This window comes from Anabrus simplex, chromosome 3 (genome assembly GCF_040414725.1).
Source record: "Anabrus simplex isolate iqAnaSimp1 chromosome 3, ASM4041472v1, whole genome shotgun sequence".
Classification (NCBI taxonomy): domain Eukaryota; kingdom Metazoa; phylum Arthropoda; class Insecta; order Orthoptera; family Tettigoniidae; genus Anabrus; species Anabrus simplex.
Window position 1 is genome coordinate 323,480,569 of NC_090267.1, and position 24,371 is coordinate 323,504,939.

A 24,371-nucleotide genomic window follows, 5' to 3' on the forward strand; every position below is an offset into this window, starting at 1 on the left:
CTTCTACATCCAAACGAGAACGTTTTAAAGGATGAAATATATAGGTCACAAGAACAATACAGTTATGACCATCATTATTTAACAGTTTATTGAAAATTACCTTCTATCGGTGAAGTGAATTGATCTTCATTATTCGGGTGTATGCAACGGCATTACGTCCACCTGCAGCCATGAGATAGAACTCATGTCCCTGACTTTGTGGAGTGAAATCTTATACATTTCGATCATGGATTTTTCGTTGTAGGTATTCGCATGGTAGAGATTGATTCGGACGAGGTGGAATTCCGTGTGGTTGGTACTTTCTGACTGGGCCGATGACCTTCGATGTTAGGCCCCTTAAAACAACAAGCATCATCATCAACAAGCAAGTACTTTCTGAATAAAATGTCTCATTCACTGAAGTGAGATTGGCATTTCGGTTCAAGTATCAACATTGACATCATCTAATGTAGTAATTATGATTACCGAGCTCGATATTTGCAGTCGCTTAAGTGCGGCCAGTATCCAGTAATCGGGAGATAGTGGGTTCGAACCCCACTGTCGGCAGCCCTGAAGATGGTTTTCCGTGGTTTCCCATTTTCACACCAGGCAAATGCTGGGGCTGTACCTTAATTAAAGCCACGGCCGCTTCCTTCCCATTCCTAGCTCTTTCCCATTCCATCGTCGCCACAAGACATATCTGTGTCGGTGCGAAGTAAAGCAAATAGAAAAAAGTAATTATGATTGTCGATCCTCTCCAAGTTTTATTCACAACATACATTATCATATTCATTTCAAATATTATAATACTTTTTGCATAGTAATTTTGGCTTTGGAAGACAGGCTTACTTGCATACTAACTCTTATTAAAATTCATACGAAAGATATTTAAAAATCAAGAACATAGTGATTGCTGGAGATCTCAAAGAACACCTGCCCTACCTGTGCTTGGTAGTAGCTTCAGGGGCAATATTACGGATTATAGATCCTCCTTCAAGTAGAAGGTACTGTTAGAAGAGTTACGACCGCTCAGAAAATAAGAATAGCAGCGAGGAAAAACGGGAAGGGCCTTAAAAGGCTTAGATACGAAGAGGTCCTGAGGCCTCACGTGTCTTAAGTTATCGGGATGGAAATTAAAGACTACGTAAGTTTCGTAAACCTACTTCTCTCAGAATGTAAAAGACGTCATGGCCTCACATGCCTAATGCAGTTGGGATGGAAATTTCTATTTGTTTTTTCGTCGCACCGACATAGACTGGTCTTTTGGTGACGGTGGAATAGGAAAGGACTAAAAGTGCCAAGCAGCGACCAATGCCTTGATTAAAGTATAGGTAAAAACATTTCGCTGATGTGGAAATGGGAAATCATCTTCAGGGCTGCTGACGGTGGGATTTCAACCCACCACTTCCCGAATGCAAACTCATAGCCACGTGACACAAACTGCACAGCCAACTCACTCGGTCCTTCGGAGTAAAAGTAAGAGCCTAATTAGGCATCGCAAACCTTATGCTATAGGGTGGAAATAATAGACTGTTTTGGTATCGCAAATCTTATTTTGTCGGGGTGGAAAATAATCTCTTACGTATCTCAAACCTTACGTTATCGGGATGGAATTAAGAGACTGCTTAGGTATCACAAATCTTATGTTATCGGGGTGGAAAGAAGAGGGTACTTAGGTATCACAAATCTTATGTTATCGGGGTGGAAAGAAGAGACTGCTTAGGTATCACAAATCTTATGTTATCGGGGTGGAAAGAAGAGGGTACTTAGGTATCACAAACCTTATGTTATCGGGGTGGAAAGAAGAGACTGCTTAGGTATCACAAATCTTATGTTATCGGGGTGGAAAGAAGAGACTGATTAGGTATCACAAATCTTATGTTATCGGGGTGGAAAGAAGAGGGTACTTAGGTATCACAAATCTTATGTTATCGGGGTGGAAAGAAGAGGGTACTTAGGTATCACAAATCTTATGTTATCGGGGTGGAAAGGAGAGACTGCTTAGGTATCACAAATATTATCGGGGTGGAAATAAGATACTACTGTACTTACGTATCACAAATCTGATGTTATCGGGATGGAAATACTTAAAAAGTAAAAAGAAAGCAAAATCATCTCCGTACAGGCCATGAAGTTCCATGGAGGGGTGGAAGGTAAAGGCTACCACTATCCGTAACCTCGGCACTTGGTGGGGTAGAGTGGTTAGCTGCACGCCCGGCCGCCTTTGCCCCCCAGGAATTAACCTGGTACTCATTTTTGGTGTAGGCCGAGTGAACCTCAGAGCCATGTGCACCTCCGGAAGTGGATGTCTCGTTTCTTACATTTTACGACTTCCTGAACGGGAATCGAACCCACGTCCTTCCGGTAAACCAAGCACGCCTTTACCGCCTCGACCAGGCAGCCCCTAAGAGATAACTTAGGTATCACAAATCTTATGTTAAAAACATTTAAGCTCTTAGGCTTTTTCAGTCGTGAAATGACCAGCGTTTCGCCCCAGTGTAGCAGTGGGCTCATCAGTTGGATTGAAATCTTATGTTATCGGGATGGAAATAAGAGACTACCTAGGTGAAAATGAGAGACAGGCATCGCAAAGCTAATGCTCTTTGAACCGTAAGAGAAAGAGTTGACTTACTTAGGCCATATAGATAACGTAGAAGATAATATACTAATAGAAGAAAATAGAAGTAATGTCAGACAGATCCAGCTAGAGGTCCGTGGTCAGCACACGTCTCACAAAGTGTGAGGGGCTGGGTATTGACTCTAAATTGTTCAGTAAAAATCTCACGTCCTACGAGGGAAATGAAAGACTCCCTTGGCCTCACAAACGAGATTTGAACCGCTGCTACTATGGTGAAAGATCATCTGAGCACTAGAGGGACTTAACAGAGTTCACTAGCAGGGTCTGCTGTTAGTGGTGATATCTTTTAACAGACGAAGACAAATGTAACTGTGGTCGATGATATCGTCTAGTCTCTGTAGGGCGGAGTTAGTGAGGTATCGACTGGAAGGGAGAGCAATCATCATTTGCAGAGAAAATGTTTTAAGGGATTGCTTGCTCCTTTGAGAGCTGTTGTACAATCGAGAGAGATGAAGAGAGAGAGATTGTGAGTGTAATGAACGGTGACGGGACCATTTCCTTAATGGCTTCTTTCACTCGCCTCTCTTCCCGTCATACTTGTTAGTCTCGCCGCCTACATCATCACGCTGTTAATGTTCATTCTATGGTTTACTGAGATTAGGGTGTCAGGTGTTGCTAACTGGAGCTATGTTAATTTGATGAGGCCATGTAGAATTACACCATCACAGCAGTTTCACTATTCTTTTTCAGAGAAAGGTTACCATTTAACAAGTACAGTTTTATCCATTCTATATTTATTGAAGGGGCTGCTAACCGAGGCGATAGGCAATAAAGAAATAATTGGTTTACCTGAAATAATGCATTCAGTTCCCCATGAGATAATCCAGTATAGAAAAAAGAGGTGGTGGTGGTGATTTTTGTTTTAAGAGGAAGTACAACTAGGCAACCATCCTCTACATAGCACTAATCAGAGAGAAAAATGGAAGGGATTTGACACTTCAAAAATGAAGGTATCGACTAAAGAAAGACAAGGGCCATGAAGGGCGTGAAAATGAAAGACTTCCTAGGCCTCGAGTGCTCTAATACCGTCGGGCTCGGAAAGGAACAAGAGTTGACCAAGGGAGGCCGGATAGGATAGATGAACGCGAGGAGTCTGACACGAGTAAGTGGAAGCAATTGCAGGACTCAGCTGAGGGCCCCGTAGTCGCAAACCCACGCTCCCAAGTCAAGAGCCCCTGGACCCCCTTTTAGCCGCCTCTTACGATAGGCAGGGGATACCGTGGGTGTTATTCCACATTCCCAACCCACAGGTGCTTAGAAAAAAGACTACCATTTCAGGAACGGTACAAAGCCTTGTGATTATTTTCCTTTTCGTCTAATGGTTTAACGTTGCACTAAGACATACAAAAATGTTTGGTGCGGAACGTTAATGCTGCCATAGCCTTTGTTACGGTACCACTCCAGTAATTGCCTGGTATGAAAATAGGACATCACGAAAAACCATTTTCAGAGGTGCCGACGGTGGGATTCGAACCCATCATCTCCAAAATACAAGCTCACAGCTGTGTGACCCGAATCGCGTGACCTGTGATCCATTCAACCTACATAAAACAGAACTGAGTACTAGACTAATTCCTTGAGGCTAAGACGGCCGAGTATAGAGCTAATCACTGTACCCACTGCATCAACCCGCTGTCGAACCGAATCCCGGATGCGCCTATTCAAGTACTTAACAATGTTATGAGAAGGCATTTCGAATATTTCATGTAAGAAATAGTTTCGAGTGTTATGCTGGTACATTATGCTCCTATGTGTTTCCAATGATTATTGTACTGTACTGTGGAGAGTTGTAGAAAATGAGTTCTAATATGGAAATAAATTATTTACGGACTCATGTCCATATAACACATTTTCTTCATCTACATGTGAGGAGTGTGTCCTGAAAGTTTGGCCCTATCTTATTTTTACACTCTGTATAGCACAGTGCCAAGGGTAAAGATGTTAGCCACTCTGAGAGTTCATGGGATCAGGGCTAGTTTATTATAAGTTAGAATTAATTGCCGAATGAGTTTTTGGTTAGAAGTAGTTACAGAACTTAGATAAGGCTGTAATATTGCACCATTACTGTTCATAGTACACTTGAATGATTTACTGAAAGGTATCAAATGACAGTGAGGGATTCGGTTGTTTAGAAAATTGATGTTATAAGCAGTTTGATCTATGCCGATGGTTTTGTCTTAATGACAGACTGTACTAAAAGTTTCCAATCTAATATATTGGAGCTAGATAAGAGATGCACCAAGTATGATAATGAAAATTAGTATTAGTGAGATCACTAGAGAAGAAACCTAAGAGGACTGAATGTCAGGTCAGAAATAAAAAAACTGGAACAGGTGGATAACCCTTTACACCAGTCATTTTTCAGCGTGCCAGAACTCACTCTCGTCAGCCAGAATGTGGTTACTAGGTACAATGCCTGTATAACCTAGGAAGGGCGACACGTTCAGCATCTTTTATAAGGTAAGATGTCATGTAAGATTGTATACAGGCTGAAAGCAGGGCGTTCGGTCTTAGTTAATAAGAGAGACCCTGTATACTATATGAATGGTATTTACTATATGAATGGAAACGTCACCATTTAACTGCTTTAATTTCTAAATCATGAGTTACGGTACAGCATCTTGAATATATGTATCACACCAATTAAATTGCGGGCAACTGACCTCCCTCATCATCATCATCATCATCATCATCATCTGTGTACCCTCCAGGTTCGGTTTTTCCCTCGGACGTAGCGAGGGATCCCACCTCTACCGCCGCAAGAGCAGTGTCCTGGAGCTTCAGACTCTTGGTCGGGGATACAACTGGGGAGTATGACCAGTACCTCGCCCAGGCGGCCTCACCTGCTATGCTGAACAGGGGCCTTGTGGAGGGATGGGAAGATTGGAAGGGATAGGCAAGGAAGAGGGAAGGAAGCGGCCGTGGCCTTAAGTTAGGTACCATCCCGGCATTCGCCTGGAGGAGAAGTGGGAAACCACGGAAAACCACTTCCAGGATGGCTGAGGTGGGAATCGAACCCACCTCTACTCAGTTGACCTCCCGAGGCTGAGTGGACCCCGTTCCAGCCCTCGCACCACTTTTCAAATTTCGTGGCAGAGCCGGGAATCGAACCCGGGCCTCCGGGGGTGGCAGCTAATCACGCTAACCACTACACCACAGAGGCAGACGACCTCCCTCATATCTTAGAATATTATAATTATAATTGCATCATATTTACCTACAGTAGACTCTAACGCGGAAGCCGGCCCCGTGGCGTAGGCGTAGCGTGCTTGCCTCTTACCCGGAGGCCATGGGTTCGATTTCCGACCAGGTCAGAAATCTTTACCTGGATATGAGAACTGGTTCAAGGTCCACTCAGCCTACTTGATTAGAATTGAGGAGCTATCTGACGATGGGATAGCGGTCCCGGTCTAGAAAGCCAAGAATAACGACCGAGAGGATTCGTCGTGCTTACCGCACGACACCTCGTAATATGCAGGCCTTCGGGCTGAGCAGCGGTCGCCCTTCAAGGGCTGTAGTGCCATAGGGTTAGTTACTTATGGGGTTAGGCTCTAACGGGGAAACGACCTAGCATCAGACAATTAGTTCATTCCTTTTTCGGCAAAGATTTTTAAAAAAAATGGCCTATGGCTTTTAGTGCCGGAAGTGTCCAAGGACAAGTTCGGCACGCCAGGTGCAGGTCTTTCGATTTGACACCCGTAGGCGACCTGCGCGTCGTGATGAGGATGAAATTATGAAGACGACACATATACCCAGCCCCCGTGCCAGCGAAATTAACCAATGATGGTTAAAAATCTCGACCCTGTCTGGAATCGAACCGGCGACCCCTGTGACCAAAGGCCAGCACGCTAACCATTTAGCCATGGAGCCGGACAATAGGCGATAAAATTCTTATAATATAATACGTATGTTCGTTGTTAGAAAATGAAAAGTTTACTGTATCTGTTTTGAATTTTTAAACTGCCATGTGAATTTACAAGGGCACCTGCTCTTCCTTATTTCTTAGGCTACTATAGTATATTTACACCACACCCAGGGCTAGTACATTTTATTTTAAATTTCACAAAACTGTCTTCCAACAATGTACTTAGTATACTCATTAGCAAAAGTTTAATATAACAACTATAGAAAATCGTACTCAAATATTTTGGATCGGGATACCCTGTAATAAGGAGATGACGTTGCTTTCAGGCTGGTACATCAAACAAACTTATTAAGTTCGGCAAGTATAGGCTATTAAACGGTATCTTACTACATATGAAGTTCAGAATTCGTTTATATAAGCTTCTATTCTAATAGTTCATAAATAGATGGGTCTGTACAAGCATCTACTTTATCCTAGACCGACTTATCGATTAAGAGGAAAGTGGTGCGATCGTAGGAAAAATGTGGTTCGCACCAACGAGAGAAGATAGTTATGCTTAGAGTGTCTTTGTCACCGTTTTTCCCACTCTCTGTGAGGTTGGGTGTAAACTGCGCCGAACATATGGACTCGGACCGATTTTACGGTCGGATGCTCTTCCTGATACCAACCCTATCTGGAAGAACGTATTCACTATTGAGTGTTTCTGAGGTGGTTGTTAGTGTGATGTGATGTGTTGTTTGTATTTGAAGAGGAGTCTATTGGCACAAACGTTCAATCCTCGAGTCGGAGGAATTAACCAGATGCGGTTAAAATCCCCGAACTGGGCGGAAACCGAACCCGCGATTCTCTGAGCCGAGGACCTCGACGTTGATCATTCAGCAAACATGCCGGACTTAAATTTGGATTGTGTATACAGGATAAAGGTGTTCTTTCGACTGTGTAAAATTTTCTCGACGAAATGTAGTTGTGTAGGTCATGATATAGCCTCAAAGAGTCGACAGCTGTTTCCCTGTTAGTTTTGCCATCTTTATTTTGGTGTTACGGTCTGAGGTATTGAAATAGGTCTTGATCTATCTCGTTTCTCGAGAAATGAAGAAAATATATTACAGTTAAAAAAGAAACGTTTGGAATTATGTCACGTCCTTCGGTCATTTTTAGAGGGATTGGAAGAGAAGGAGACAGTTTTTAGATTTACTGCGAGGTGGGAGCAATGTATGAAAAACTAAATGTAGGGGAACTTCATAAACAATAGCCAAGTCCCTCATTTATCACTGCTCCAGTCTGTCCGAGAAAGGCAATGGTGAACGACCAACCGAGAAAGTCGTTAATCAGTGTTCACAGTCTCAGACAGTCAGAATTTCAATCTGGGATCCTAAATAATGGAGTTCACAATTATTTCCTTTATCAACAACTTTAACTATAAAGAATTGGATAAACAGTATTGAAAGTAAAAGTTCAAAGTAACAGTTATCTCAGAATGTATATTTCACGATGGTATATAGCAAAAATATAGTCAATTTTCTTCTGAATAGTTTCATGAACGGATAAGGGAAATCTTTATAGTTGTTTTAGTGGAATTAGGAGTTTGTATTTTTTAAACTTGTCTACGTTGAAAGTGCACCTTTCTAAATCATTATAAAAACTTGCCAACGATTCCTTTCAACAGTGCTTGGTTTCTCCCCCACAGAAATTCATACACTACCGTTTTTGCATTTGCAATTCCTTTTCAAAATATAGGATTATATTCTTGAATTTCAACGAAGTAAGCAAGGAGTTTGGCCTTCAAAACGACATTCAGAAAAATAATCATAATCAGCAAGCGAAAAATTTCCAACACTGCCGTAACCCTCGACGTAGACACAATTCGCATTTTCAAGAACCTCGGATGCTGGTTTGCATAAGAATTCTACCCGGGTGTAGAAACCAAATAGACATTGAAAGAGGTGGTTTTCAGAAATAAAATATCTTATGTGCAACCGGCACCTCCAGATTGAAATCCATTGGCGCGTCGTGAAATTTTAAGCTATTTGTTACCCGGTGCTCCTTTAGGGTTTTGAAGGATGGACACTAAAGGCTTCATCATTGAACCGACAGCAGGCTTTTGAAGTCTCAGAATGTTGAAGATTCCATGAGTAGACCATGAGACCAAAGAGAAGGTCGTCGTGTTGGGAAATCATTTGATGTCTTAAGCATCAAAAAAGAACGTAGGAAATCAGCCTATTTAGGTAACATCCCTCGAAATGACAAATACATTCTGATACATATGATCATAGAAGGTAAACTACAAAGGAAACGTGGACGGAGAAGATTACCTCTAACTTGCCAACCTTCTGTGAAGAGACAGTACCAGGAGGAGACGAAGAATTATTGAATTGTTCCACTAATTGAAGATTGCATTCTTATAGTGGACAGCAAGTGGTAACATTGTTATGTTCATGCTACAGAAAAACATCAAATTGTAAAGAGCAAATGTAGTCATAAAATAATACTTATCCCCCAACCAGTGTTAGCTGCTGGATTTTAAATTCATTCAGTTAATAATAATTGATCTGCATTTAGGGCAGTCACTCAGGTGACAGATTCCCTACTAATTGCTTACCTAGTCTTTTCTGAAAAGACTTCAATTAAGTTGGAAATTTATCGAACATTTCCCTTGATAAATTATTCCAGTCCGTAATTCCTTTTTCTTAAACGAATAATTTCCCCAATTTGCTAATGTGGATTGTCTGATCCCCCTTAAACAAATCCTCTATGCACGGTCATACGAAATGTTCAGTTTTCTGCTCGTTTTGTAAAGCGGATTTGTGTTTTGGAGCATTAGTAATCATTATTTGGAACTTTTGAAAGTAATCAATGGCTCACAAACACCCTACAGCTGTCTCTCCCTCACTCAATACCACAGAACACCAATATATCTCTATACTAACAACTGCTGTCATCTATTTTTCAGGTTGAGAACTCGTTGTCTACGTACGAGCCCCACGCCTGCGTAGTTGTGTACTCCATCACAGACCGCGCTACATTCAAGACTGCAGAGGATATACTCAACTACTTGTGGCGCGAAAACTACACCCAGGATAAGTCGGTCATCGTAGTGGGCAACAAGGCAGATCTCGCTCGTTCCAGGGCCATCACTAATAACGGTACTGTACACAGTCTACAAATAACTAAAATGTAAACAATACTTTGCAAATTAATAGCAGTTACGTAAGTTTAATCGTTACAATAAAAATTCTGCTTCGAAGGTGTTGTAATACCAGAATAGTCAGGAGGATAACCCTTTACATTAAATACAAAAAGCCACTTAGTACAGAAACTGTATCTTTAGACAGAGTTATCAGTTAAGATAGGTATCGTTCCCAGGAATTTCCAATAACTGTAGGAGTGATCAAATGGGACTTGAAACTCTTAACACGCACACCACCGCAGAAAGGGTATGTAATTCAACTTCCCAAACCCTCAAGGGCTCAAGATTAGGATCACTTACTATTTAACTGAACACACGCTGCTTGCAACAATCTCAAAGTTAATTTACACGCAAACATGATGTTGCCACAATTTTTTAATATTTTTTTTTTTTTTGCAATTTGTTTTACGTCGCACCGACACAGATAGGTCTTATGGCGGCGATGGGCTAGGAGTGGGAAGGAAGTGGCCGTGGCCTTAATTAAGGTACAGCCCCAGTATTTGCCTGGTGTGAAAATGGGAAACCACGGAAAACCAGCTCGAGGGCTACCGACAGTTGGGCTGGAACCCACTATCTTCCGGATGCAAGTTCACAGCTGCATGCCCCTAACCGCACGGCCAACTCGCCCGGTTACAATTTTTGTTTTTGCTTTACATAGCCCCTCGTTTACAGAGGGTTCTCAAAAATGAGGGAAGTATTTGGAACATGTCTAATACACCTCAAAACAGCACAAAACGTCCTTATAACAATACGTCCTATGGTCGATCATTTACAAATTATACCTGCTTACGGTACCTTGGATTGGAAGGGGCAATTTATATTAATTCTGAAGTCATAAATCCTACCTCAAGGGCTCGTATCATATCATTCACCATCCGTCATTACGAGTTCGATGATGTCTGTTCTTCCTGTATGGCCCAAATGTTCTCTCATTGATAACTTCTTGCACGATTCCCGACAGCATTCGGAAATAGACTGCTCAGTAGTCGAGCACTTCTTCTGGAGTGACATATCACTTCTGGTACACAAACATTGCTGCAAGTACTCCAAGTGGGAGATGCCAGATAGGGCTATTACTAATAAGTCCAATACAACTTTTGGAATGTCTGTAATTCTTAAACGATCGACCATGGGACGTAAGTTTATAGGAATGTTTTGTGTTGTTTAGGACTCTTCTTGTAATGAACTAACCATTTAAGGTGTAACATATCTCATTGTAGAGGTAGCTTTTAAAGGTTGGGGGAGGGGATTTTTTAAAAGTACGAAAGATCATAATATGAAGATAAAGTTGGAATTCACGGGGAAAAACTGGGTCAAATATTCGTTTATAAGAAGAGTTAGAGATTGGAATAATTTACCAACGGAAATGTTCGATAAATTTCCAAATTATTTGAAAGTATTTAAGAAAAGACTAGGTAAACAACTGTTAGAGAATCTGCCACCATTATTCGATTGCCCTAAACGCAGATTGATTGATTGATTGATTGATTGATTGATTGATTGATTGATTGATTGATTGATTGATTGATTGATTGATTGATTGATTGATTGATTGATTGATTGATTGATTGATTGATTGATTGATTGATTGATTGATTGATTGATTGATTGATTGATTGATTGATTGATTGATTGATTGATTGATTGATTGATTGATTGATTGATTGATTGATTGATTGATTGATTGATTGATTGATTGATTGATTGATTGATTGATTGATTGATTGATTGATTGATTGATTGATTGATTGATTGATTGATTGATTGATTGATTGATTGATTGATTGATTGATTGATTGATTGATTGATTGATTGATTGATTGATTGATTGATTGATTGATTGATTGATTGATTGATTGATTGATTGATTGATTGATTGATTGATTGATAGATAGATAGATAGATAGATAGATAGATAGATAGATACTACTTACTGGTGTTGTAGCTACAAGTTGTACCAGAACCATTGAAATATTCGAAGATTAATAAAGTTTTTTCTATCAAGCTATTTCAACTCGACTATTTTGGTGCAAATTGTTATTAAAAGGGTATATTTTAAGTATTTAAATGATGCTGAAAGTAAATTGTGTAGAACAATATACGTTGTACAATCTTAAAAGAGGATCGTATCGCCGATTATTCAAAACATTTAAATATTTGTTTTCCTATATACAGTGGATATTATAAAAGCTTAATTCGTTAGCACGTATGGGTCAAACACTGCTTTTTGTGTTTCAGAGGGGAAAGCCTTGGCCGCATCAAGGGACTGCAAGTTCATTGAAACTTCAAGCGGTATACAGCACAATGTTGACGAGCTGCTGGTGGGTATTCTTAAACAAATTCGTCTTCGAGAGTGTCGAGATCGCAAGAGACAGCTGCGTCGTGGCAGTAAAGGTGGTCATCCTCCCAAACTGCATGGCTCTCGTACCTCACTGTCACTCAACATTGCACGCGAGATTCTCCAGAAAATGTGCATCAACGACTACAAGTCCAAGTCTTGCGAGAATCTGCATGTGCTGTAAACAGCTAAGTTTGTCTACGAAGGTAGATTAGTATTTATAAGAACATACAAACCCAATTGAAGACCTCATTATTACTTAATTATACATCCCAAAATTGTACCCAATTTACCCGTTATCCATTATACTTTTAATATTAGAGACGTTTTTGCATTTCGGTGATAATAATAATAATAATAATAATAATAATAATAATAATAATAATAATAATAATAATACCAGTAGAGTCAAAAAGTAACCGTACATACGAAGAAACTTTTCTAATACAGAAGACAAGAACCTTTTGCGCACCACCACCTTCAGCCTTTTGGTTACGGACACACTTTTGTCAAAGTCCTCACCACTTTCGGAAACAGTCATCAGTCAGCAGTCCATCATTGGTCAGTTTCCAAAGGATGCGCGTCACATTCGTCGTCACCTCTGTCCGTCAAGCAATGTTTTCTCTTTCGAAAACACGTAGTAATCTGCTGGAACAAGATCTAGTCCATATGGAGGTGAGGAAGGACACGTAAGCTGTCCTTTGCGAGGAATTCGCTTACCAATGTGATGGGGTGCTCTCGTGCTGGAGAACCAGTTCTATCCATTTCACAAATAATCAGGACCTTATCATTGCATTCCATCGTGAAGTCACTGAAAAGGGCAATATATGTCACCGTGCCCACGGCAGAGACTCGTGTAGACAGATCGTCAGGTGACTAGCTACATGATGCCACCACACCCTTATAGAAGGTTAAAATAAGATATGCACACGTCTCCTGAATGATACTTAGACCTTAAAGAAAGAAATAATTCGAAATGTACCAGTCTCTGAATACCGAAAAACTCTTCGACCAAAACACTGTCATGTATGATTGGAACTACAGGCAAGACAGAGAACTTGACTACAAAGCAAGGCGTAAACAGCCAAAACTCGCCTACTTTTTGACTCATATTGGTATGTAATTATTATGATAATTTTTACAAAACGATGTTTCCTTGTAATTTAGAATAATCAAAATTAATTTTACAATATCTGAAATTAACCTCCTTACTATTAATATAGACAGTTCATAACAACCTATTCATCAACAGATTCCTTAAAATTGTTAAAAGAATAGGAAATCGTACATACAACTCACTGTTCTTAAAAGAAGGATTGTGTGCCATAGAAGATTTTAAAAAATTTAACAGTAAGAAATTAAGTATGCAGTTAAGTCACTTGCACAATTATCATGAGTACTGGAAAATGTTTTGGAATATTTTCGATGAGATTTATTCAAACAAATCCGTATATGTCGTTGCATTTTTTAATAAGTTTCTCAGGCATAGAAATACATTTGTTTATGTCAGATGCCCAAATTTCTCAACCAACTATAGAGCAATGATGATTTAAATAATAATAATAATAATAATAATAATAATAATAATAATAATAATAATAATAATAATAATAATCTCTGACAAGATTATGTTGATTAAAGATATTTTCCTTTATCGTACAAGGATTATTTACAATACAAAAACAAATAAGCGCATTTTCTGGTATATTTATAAAGATGTGTCAATATAATGGTCAATGGCCCTTCAATGTCCTTCATATACATTGTATATTAATGCATAATATAAACTTATGCTTGTTTCTTGAGCATTTGCATCAAATCTCATTGGTTATACATTAAAAAAATAGTAATTTATTTCAATATAAGGTGCATTTTATGGGACAAAAGCATCCTTTTCTCCCTTCAGTTAGCTGAATGTGATTCATCTACTTTCAATGATCCAAGGTAGAACCCATGCCTTCTTCCCTGATTCTGACTTTCCATTTTCTTTAGATCCATTTGTTGCAAAAAAATTTAAAAAATAAAACATTTGTTGAAAAGTCCATATGTTATGGAATGTAATGAATCGAATTCAGGCGGTCACATGTAGTAATGGAGGTTCTTTGTTCAAGAATATTAAAAAAAGACCAAGTAAATCAGTGCAACACTTAGCACAAAGATGATAAAGGTTTTATTCTATACTGATTTTCAGTATTTATATTAGCAGGCTTTTACTCGGCAGTTGCTGGTTTTGAATTCATTTTCGACTCTGGCTAAGATTTCTTCTCTTGTATAATAATTCTAAAAACTCAAGACTGGCAACACTGAAAAATATGGCTTCTAAGCCAACCCATTGCTTGTATAAGAAGGTGAGATTAGATTGATTCTTCTTATGTAAGACAACTGGGGAACCTTTTGAAATAGAAAGTTTCGAACACTTAGATAGAAAATTGCCAATAGTGGCGATCGGATTCACGGCGATGATCACATGGTATCCAGTATTGTCCCATGATATCAATGATAGATCTGTAGCCCTTAACCCACCCAGGGCTGTTGTTTCACGAGTCTTGCATTTTTACTACGATTTAAAGTGTGTAATAAAAAGCCGTCGTTCAATCTCCTTCAGATTCCTTTAGATAGGCGGTTCATTTATTTACAAAAGGGCCAGAACAACATGTACGTACTGTAAGTATAATATTTTTGGAATCTAAGGAAAATGGGGAGAAAAATCTCATGTTACTGCATATTTTTAACTGGGAAATGGGATATTTTGTGCTCACTAATTTTACGAAATTGAGTAATACAAATTTCTGAACGTACGGTTCCGGTTAATGTCTACCCATGTATCAAGACGAATTTCATATTTTGCCATGACGTCTCAAACTAAACTTCCTATTCTATAGTTAATACGGAAAGGGTCGATATTTCTCATTGTTTCATTCTCCGTTTACATTTTCTTAAAGCACGAGAATTGGGATCTAACGTTTGAGTGCGGTATTTTGAATTACGGTAACATTGTCACCATATTTGACTCAGGTACCTCACACGCTTATATTGCTTGATCGCAAGTTACTATTCAATAACAGTTTTCCTTATACAGTGAATTAGGGGGTATTTACTTTGATCCACCACCGTTTCGTCTTACTATGCATCATGGCTTCTGTTTTGAAGAAGATGAAACCATTTCGGTAATCTCGGTAAAACCACCAACACGACGAGAGATCGCACAGGCAGTGAGACAAATTAAGAAATGCAAAGCACCCGGTGTAGATAACATTATCCTTTAATCCCTAAAGGCAGATCCAGGTTTAACAGCAGAAATCATGGAGCTACTTCGGACACTAATATGGAACGAAGAACACCTTCCTGAGGAATGGAAGAAGGGAGTCCTCATAAAGATACCGAAGAAGAGCGGCCTGTAGAACTGTAATAACTAGAGGGGAATTACGTTGCTCCCATATGGGGTAAAAGTGATGTCAAGAGTCATACTGAACAGAATAAGTAGTATCATTGATAAGAGACTCCGTGAAGAACAAACTGCTTTCAGAGAAGGTTGGTCAACTATGGATCAGATTAACACACTAAGGCTAATCATTGGAACTGATTTCGAAAAGGGCTTTATGTTAACCGGAAAAAATGTGAAAGGGTATGGAAAACTTTGCAATCCCACAAAAGTTAATCCGCCGCATGCAGAAAATTTACCATGGATATACTTGTCAAGTAGAACATACAGAGAAGCTGGCACAAACTTATGCTGAGAAATTCGGAATAAGACAAGCATGTCTTCTGTCATCAATCTTGTTTATCAAGACATTGGATTGTATGTTGATAGAGGCAACGATTAGAAAGCGGGGCATTCAGTGGAGTAATAAATAATGGACTGAAAGAACTGGATTATGCGGATGATTTCTATCTTCTTGCAGAGTGTGTTTGGAACATGGAAATCAAACTGAATGACTAAGAAGCTAAAGAAGTAGGCAAAAGGACTAAGGAAATGCGCATAAATCATAGTAACAATTCTAGCTTGGCTCTAGATGGAATGTATATAGAAAGGGTAGAGGAATTTTGCTACTTAGGAACCATGGTCATCCAGGATGGAGGAGCTTTTAAAGATGTGGCGAGTCGTATAAATAAAGCGAAAGAAGCTTTGGCGCAGTTGCAACCAATAGGAAGATAACCTCACATTCGCATAAAAACGAAGCTAAGAATATTCAGCTCAAGTGTGACGTCTGTTTTACTGTATGGAAGTGAGAACTGGAAAGTGACCAAAGACATTACCACTTATATATATAGTTGCCTTGGATACATATTAAGAGAATATGATGGCCAAATAACATCTCAAACAAAGATGATTGGGATACCACAAGTCAAAGTCCCGTAGAACAACAAATAATGAGAAGTAAATGGAGAATGTAAAATGGAAAATGAGAAGACCACACGAAAGTATCACTGGAATCCGCAGGTAGTCGAAGGCAAGGCAGAGCGAGAATTACCTGAAAGATAATCATAGGCAGGGATTTATCTGGAGTAAACAAGACATGGATAGAGGTGAACGAATTGGCGGTAGATATAACAAGCTGGAAAAATTACGTCGAGGCCCTATGCTTTGCCGAGAATTAAAGAAAATAAGTCAAAGACGCATCATGACACCTTCACCCTTGGGTGTTCGCTGAATAATCACGTGATGTTAGTCGAGAGGAAGGGAGCATGTCTTGCACAGCTATCAAAATCGAGATCACACTTCATTTGAACTTCTTTATCAATTTAATTCGGTTAAGTTCAATGAACGAAGCCATGACCTGCCTCCTTAAGTTTCATATTATGAATACAATTTACTTTATATTTTCTGCTGTTGTAACATGAAAGTAGTTTCCATACGGAAGTTCCAACACATTCCTGTTTCTGGGTCTCCTTGATTATGTGTCTGGGTGGTCATTATTTCACGGATCTTAAGTAAGTTCATCGAGCTGAGGATATTAAAGCGAACATTTCTGATATTTTGAAGGAAGAGAACATACTGTTACGAAAGAGTAGGGCCATAAAAGGCGAAGAAACAAAATTTTATCTGAGCCTCGAAAACCAATAATTAGCGTCGGAGTTTGACAGAAGTAAATTAAACTAAGACCGTACTATATATAACCCAAAACTCAAATGGCGCCGTTAGGAAGATATACTAGGTTGTTATGTTAGTAGTTAGCGAGAGCTAAAAAAGTGCAATGCAGACCCTGAAATATTCGTGAAGAACTACACATTAACCGATTACGCACGTGCAGAAAATGAAGTCTCATTTCCAAGTGTACAAAATGATTTGTTTTACAGCAAGACGCCGTACAACAGCCCAAACTCTTACTATAGCAGGAAGCGCTTAGTGGTTTATTTTACCAAGTTCAACAACCTTACTGCCATGAAAAGAATAACATTCTCTATCTTCATCTAACTTCTTGCTCTTGTAAAAAGGACCGATTTTCACGTACAGAATTCCTAGTTTTCTCATATCTTTTGATAAGCGAAAACTATCCATTATATTTCTGTTGCTCCTTTACTATATGAATAAGGTTATAAGAAATTTTATGAACATATTTTCTTCTACGGTAATATGATGTATATCATTATATGGTGTAGAGTAGTGTGTTATTTTACATCCGATCCTGCTGGCGGGATTGACTGATAAGTCAAGATCTAGTGCATGAAAATTAAATGTCAAAGTTACTTAGATTTGAGTCGATACTAGTTTCGTGATTAGCCAACGGTATTCAGCCGTAATTTAATAAACAGATGGATATTTTAGATATTGCGAAGTGTTCTTATTTCTGATCATAGCTTTCAATACCAATTCTAAGTATTAGAAAACTTATTCCTGTCAATATCGGATTAACCAAGTCCGTCAGTATTTCAGTATTCTTCCTTATTAGATTTGACCTCCATTCTTACATTGCTGTGAATATTGCTTTTCTATGGCTACTTCTGAAAAAAATTAAATGTATTGTCACTGGTAGGAAATGCAAAACATTCCTATTGACATTCCAATTCATTAGCGCTGAACATCACAGTCATGCCTCATCCTAGACACATTATGATAAATTCTATACTCTGTTTATCACCATTAATTCATTTAAAACGCTATCGGCGAGAATTTGTGGACTACACAAACAGGTTTCAACTAAAACAACCTGCAATTTCTGAGAACACCACAATTGAGACAAATTCGATATCACCCTCCAAGTAGCGTAAATTACAGACAGGTGAGTGGAAAATCTGCGAAACATGTGAGAGGCGGAGAATTATTGAGGGTATCCGGCAACAAGAGTTCGCGGTTAAATTTCATATCCCTTAAAAAGGACTCTCTTCCACTTGCCGTGTAAGACAAGTTCAAGCCAACATCCTTCTGCAGTTCGCATGTTACACTGATAATACGCTCGTCCAGTAAAAGGAAATATAGCATATGGAGGATTCCTTGTTCAGATCGCGTAGTAAAAGGCATCACTGATCTCTAGGGAACGAGGTCTGGACACCAAAACATAGCCTACTAGTGGCTACAAGTTGAAAGAAAGCTGGCGGTGGGATTAATTTGCCTTGTACATTGAGTTCGTTTGCAAAATCAAACAAATCGCATGAAAGTACACCATTTATTTGTGTTTGAAAAGTATCATCATTTTCTGCAAAGAAAAGAATGAGATAAGTCGATTTCGTAAACGTGTGTTATACTCTGTTTGTCTTAGTCACTTCTCTGTACCGATCAATGTTTAGATTCAAGCATAGAGACGCTCTGTGCAAGTCCTTGTGCCACCCTGAGTTGATGTAAACAATACGATTTGTATACAACACGTGACGCAGTTAACTTCATACTTTCGGAGTCCGAACTTCCATCCTACTGATCTTCTCTTGGTAACTGGCTCTCTATTTATATAAATGTTGATACTTACAAGTACTTGAAGAGTAATGGTAGTTTTGATTGTTATTTTAAGAGGCTAAACTTCGAGGTATTCATTTCTGACATGATTACCAATATATACTATTATAGACCACCTTATCGGCTTAACTCCTTACCACTTCATTATTAGTATATCTAAATTCCGATTTACAAGCGTCCTCTCTTGAACAGTCTTGTCACATGATAGGCGAATTCGTGGATACCATAAGACAATAGAAGTCATCCCAACGAATATGTGAATAAGGACAAACAGAAAGTTACAACTTCCATGGAAATCCATACATGCATACATACGTACATACATACATACATACATACATACATACATACATACATACATACATACATACATACATACAATACCATACATACACACATATTGTGCCCGTTCTGTCGAATAGAGTCATGGGGATCCGCAGAGGTGGACAGTTCGTGAATCATTACTTATTATGATACACAAACGATAAGATATAAAAAATATAACAATATAAAAAATAACCAGTTAATAAATAAAGATATGTGTGGAACAGTAAATATTATAAAATCATTTGTTATTCAAAAGAAATATAAACACCTGCGTTAAACTCAAGTTATTCATAAGCATTTTCGTTGTCGAATACAAACGTAAATAATGTATTATTGAATGCTTATTATTAACTTACTGACTTCAGTGATTATTTTAAATTAAAAAATTGATGAAATCGTAAACAACAGTCAAGTAAACAAAATTTTAAATTAATTTAAATGAAATAAATTATCATTATTAAAGTTTCAGAAAACAAATTAAATAGACTATGTTATGAGCTTGCCAAAATAAAGTTTCAATATTTAACTCAATAATAATCCATTCAACGTAAAAATATTCTCTTCGTTTCTCTGTAAAATACGTACAACGCCAAAACAGAATAATAACGGCGACATCTTGCAACAAAGAATTATAATCATAATTGCAGAAAAAGACTTAAAATGTCCACCAAAGAAAGAGTAAAATAGAATCGCACGATGTGCTAAATTACACATGGTATCCAGTCACTACACAAATGAAACAAAACACACGATAGATACACGTTATTTACATAAATTGCATTTAATATTCCAACTGTATTAATATTGTCATTATTATTATAGGAAACAGATATGACGTCAAAATAAGTCCCAGATTAAATCGAAGATCAAGAGAAATCGAAACATCAAATGCTAATCACGTCGTCCAACGAAACTGTGACTGGAATAAAATAAGTTTACTTATCAAGATCTTAATCCACCATGGTGTCCATAACAATAACCTCCAACTGAGTGAAATCAGATAGAACTCGAATAAATCGGTAGCTCATTATCACTATCAAGTTCCTCAATTCTTCTTAACATGGCCAGGCACTATTTCCTAGTTGTCTAGCCTTTTTGAGTGAATCTTCAAACTATGTGAATTAAACAATATGTTATTCGAATACTTAATTAATGCTTCTTACTAATTTGTTCTCTATAATATCTCTGCCTCAATGGATGCTAAGCTCGGCTACTGATTGGCATAATAGTGATTACATCCCTCCACACAGGGTTGGCATCAGGAAGGGCATCGGCCGTAAAACAGGGCCACATCCACACGCTCGACGTAGTTCGCAACCGTGAAAAGCGGTAGAAGAAGAAGAAGAAAAAAATCATTTGCGATGCTGTTGTAGAAAACGAAAGAAACGTCGAAAATATTTATATAAAGTATATCAAAACTTGATTTTATCAAAAGAGACCAAGATTAGGAACTTAACTTCGTGGAGCATCAAGAATGTTGACAGCCTATATCATTTTTACTTGGCATACACAAAATATTATCTTGAAGAATATTCCTGACTGTGAAAGCATTAATAAGATAAACATTTTCTTTAAGAGAAGTAGATTTTTTGAGATTACTGATCTTTCATTAAAGAACAGTGCATCTATACCTGTATTGAAAGTTTCATTTAATATTACCAATGAACCATTTAGACAATTGTTATACATACCGGTACAGTAGTGTACAATATAGAGTATTTATCCTCTGAATTTCGATTTGGAACTTTTATGTCTATTTCTTGACTCCAATGAACCAAACATTGTTTTTAATATTTCAACAAAGTTTCTAGTACTATTGTAATAATAAGTTTTAATATTCTACAATTTACAGTTAAAGGAATCAGTATAGCATTTTATACAATCAACATCATACTATTCCAAAACGAAACAGCAATTGCAAGTGCTGATAAAAACCAATATTTGTCACATGAGCCTCTTAAAACAACAATCGTGGGGAGCAAGAGACAACAAATCTAAATATTTCAGTCTGATAGTAAATAAATCAATGCCGAAGTACCACACATTGTAAAGTAGATTTCATGTCTGTACTGCGCAGGCACGAATACAACAACGCTTTGGTGGCACAGCACTCTGACATGGTCTTTAGTAGAAAGGAATCCCTGCGCATCCATTACGAGTTCTTGACTGTGTTTTTCTGAGCTCTTTTGTTGCTAAAACAACAAAATTATTGAACATTGAATGTGATATATCCATCAGTTTACACATTACTATTTAAGTAATAGAAGTTCCAATATCTAACAACTAAAGAAAATTTATAATTTCCCTAACAGTCTAACATTTATTCAGATATAAAAATATACTTCAGCCTTACATTTTCACTAATCATTATGTAGCTTCCCGTGTAGAGGTTTATAATAACACTGAAGAAGAGATCTTTCTATAATTAGGAATAATTAATAGACTATTTATCAAAGGTAGCAGCATATTTTGACGTTAATATGTTGCATGTATTGAAAGCTGCATGTTATCTTGTGGCATATTTTGAAGTCAATAGCTGAACTATTTCTACTGTCAAGAACAATAACTACTAATATATATTTATCTGTGAAGTGAATGCCCACTCCTTCATTTATCTCGTCGATGTAAGTAGAAACTGTAGGAAAAAGCCAATTATATTTTTTTTCCTCCGTTGTGACTGAATGTAAAGAGATAAACATTGATGTAGGCTAACTACCTAAGATCATAATAAGAAATATGTGTACAGGGGTCGTATATAATTTGTTCAACACGACCATCAATGATTTGTTTTGAATCACGAACATAATAAAAATTGCACTGTTTGTAGAGAATAGCTGCATGCATATGGCTGGTATTTGCTCTTGGTTAAAAGGATATTACATGATAGTAAAAATTAAATATAACTCCTGTTACAAAGTAAATAAGGGTGAAGTAAGGACAGAATCCACATAATCATGAGTTCAATCCTTCTTAACATGTATATCGGCGCGAAGAATATTTCTTTGCTGATAATATTCAGTATTACTATTTAGTTCTCATACGTTCGTTCTTTGAATATGAATATAGATATAATAAATATGGTTGCATTCTTTATATTACATAAGTGTACCATAATCCACTTTACGGCTTATCCACACTGAAAATATCACCAGGTTTACGAAACGGAATAAGATTGACCGTATTCAGAATTGCTTCTGTTAACTTTGTGCTGCTACCTGCTCCAGCCTAGTCGACGTCCTGACCTAAACACTGTGACGTGGTCTTGCTGAGGTGATCACTATCACTCACTTGATAGTATTTTCACTGCTAATGAGTAGGAGTAAGCGGAAGAAAAAATATTGAGATATTGGTATTATGTATTTGAACTACAAGACCTATACAAAGTATATGATGTTATCAATTGTTTTACGATAGTTATTTCATTTTATTACGTGCGTAATTGCTCCCAAATGATTCGCTTGAAATATTTTGGTAGACTTTACCACGTTTTGTTGATGAATGTGCAGTAATATATAGTGCTCGAACTTGTCTACACTTTGCTCCAGGAAGACACCTGCAACTTAGTAATTAACTTTCTTCATAGCTACTTTTTCGTTATAACCTTAGATACTACATAGTATCAGCTACTTCTCACGTTGAAATATTCACTCAACTATTAAAGGGCTTAAAGTTGTTTCTTTGCTATTGTCAGAAATAGCCGATTCTTCACATTCCATTCGGATGTCTTTCTTTTTCTTTCTATTCATATAAAACCTGTCATACTACTCACTTATGTGCTGGAGCTAATCTTGCACGATGTATTCCGCCAATTTAATCGGATAAATATAATTTTGTTTTCTTTTGGAATGCAGAATGACCTTAATATGATTCTAACTTCCTTATCTTTACTGTAAATTGCACAGATTCTTATCTTGTCAGGGAAGATTGCAAATATGTCAACTGTACAGGACAAATTGCTTGTACTGACTTGTGATTTATTTATTATATTTTTACAATTCGGTTTTATGTCGCATCGACACAGATAGGTCTCATAGCGACAATTGGATAGAAAATGGGTACTAGTAGGAAGAAATCGGCCGTGACCTTAATTAAGGTACAGCACTAGAATTTGCCTGGTGTGAAAGTGAGAAATCCCCGTTCAGGGTTGCCGACAGTGGGATTCGAACCTATTTTCTCCCGAATACAAGCTGACAGCTACGTGACCCAACCCGCGCAGCCACACTTGTAAATACAATTCATCTAAAATTCCTTGTATGCAAAACACTTCTTTCCAGAGTCACCATAATCGTCTCACAGCAGTTTCTGACTTCTGAATAAATAAGTGAATCAATTCATTATTTTGCCTGAAATATAAAAAATTATGAAATCTCACTGTTCGTATTCTCAACGAATCATTGTTGGTGAAGTACTTCAGTTAACACGGCCTATTGCTACTAATAAACCTCATAATGTATATCCCATATCAGTGTTCTGTACATGATGGTGTAAATCTGTGCGCTTATGTCATGATAATATTGTTATACTATGTATAAAGTTATGGCCCTTTGAAAGAAAAAAGACGACTTAGTGGGCGTTAAGAGTAGAGCAGGCCTAAATATGTAGATGTAGCTCTTTCTAAGAAAAAGAATGATTTATGTGTTGTGATTGTCACTGTGAAGTAAGCCTCAGGACTTCTTCCCGTGATTTGTTGCAGAATGAGGATTAAAGTTCTAAAATAATATGAGCCGTTGAGAGCGAAAGTGGTATAAGTCAGGAAATGTTATTTTTGAGTTATACCACTCAGTGCACACACAATGCATAGTAACGTTTAGTGGAGGAGTGCTATAACGGTAAGTCCCCTAGGAGCCGCTTGAGACCGCTAGATGCATTCTTCCTCTTACTCCAGAGTGAAGTGCGTTCGTGGGTATAGTGATATAAGTCAAGCGCCAAGGCCACGTAGTCGTGTTATTCTGTGTTGCTTTACGTGTTTATTTACGCTCTAAAATCAAGAAGTCCGAGCAACTGTGCTGGTAAGTATTAGCATTGTTTCCTTTTTTAAGAATTGTAATATCCGGATGTTATTAAAGCACGTCATATTGTCTGTATAAGGGAAGTTTGATTCTTTGGATAGAAACTGTAAAGGATTCAAGAAATTAAATCCAAGTGGTT

General features: G+C 37.9%; 1 protein-coding gene across 1 annotated transcript in view; it reads left to right on the forward strand.

Moving 5' to 3' along the window:
• The window catches only part of LOC136866793 (GTP-binding protein RAD-like), a 490,305-nt gene extending 478,086 nt beyond the window's left edge, over positions 1-12,219 (forward strand). Inside the window, exons 3-4 of the mRNA XM_068227065.1 lie at positions 9,433-9,625; positions 11,908-12,219. Of these exons, the coding sequence (XP_068083166.1) occupies positions 9,433-9,625; positions 11,908-12,191 (477 nt within the window). The 3' untranslated portion in view covers positions 12,192-12,219. The remainder of the gene's footprint in view (positions 1-9,432; positions 9,626-11,907) is intronic.
• Positions 12,220-24,371: the final 12,152 nt, after the last annotated feature.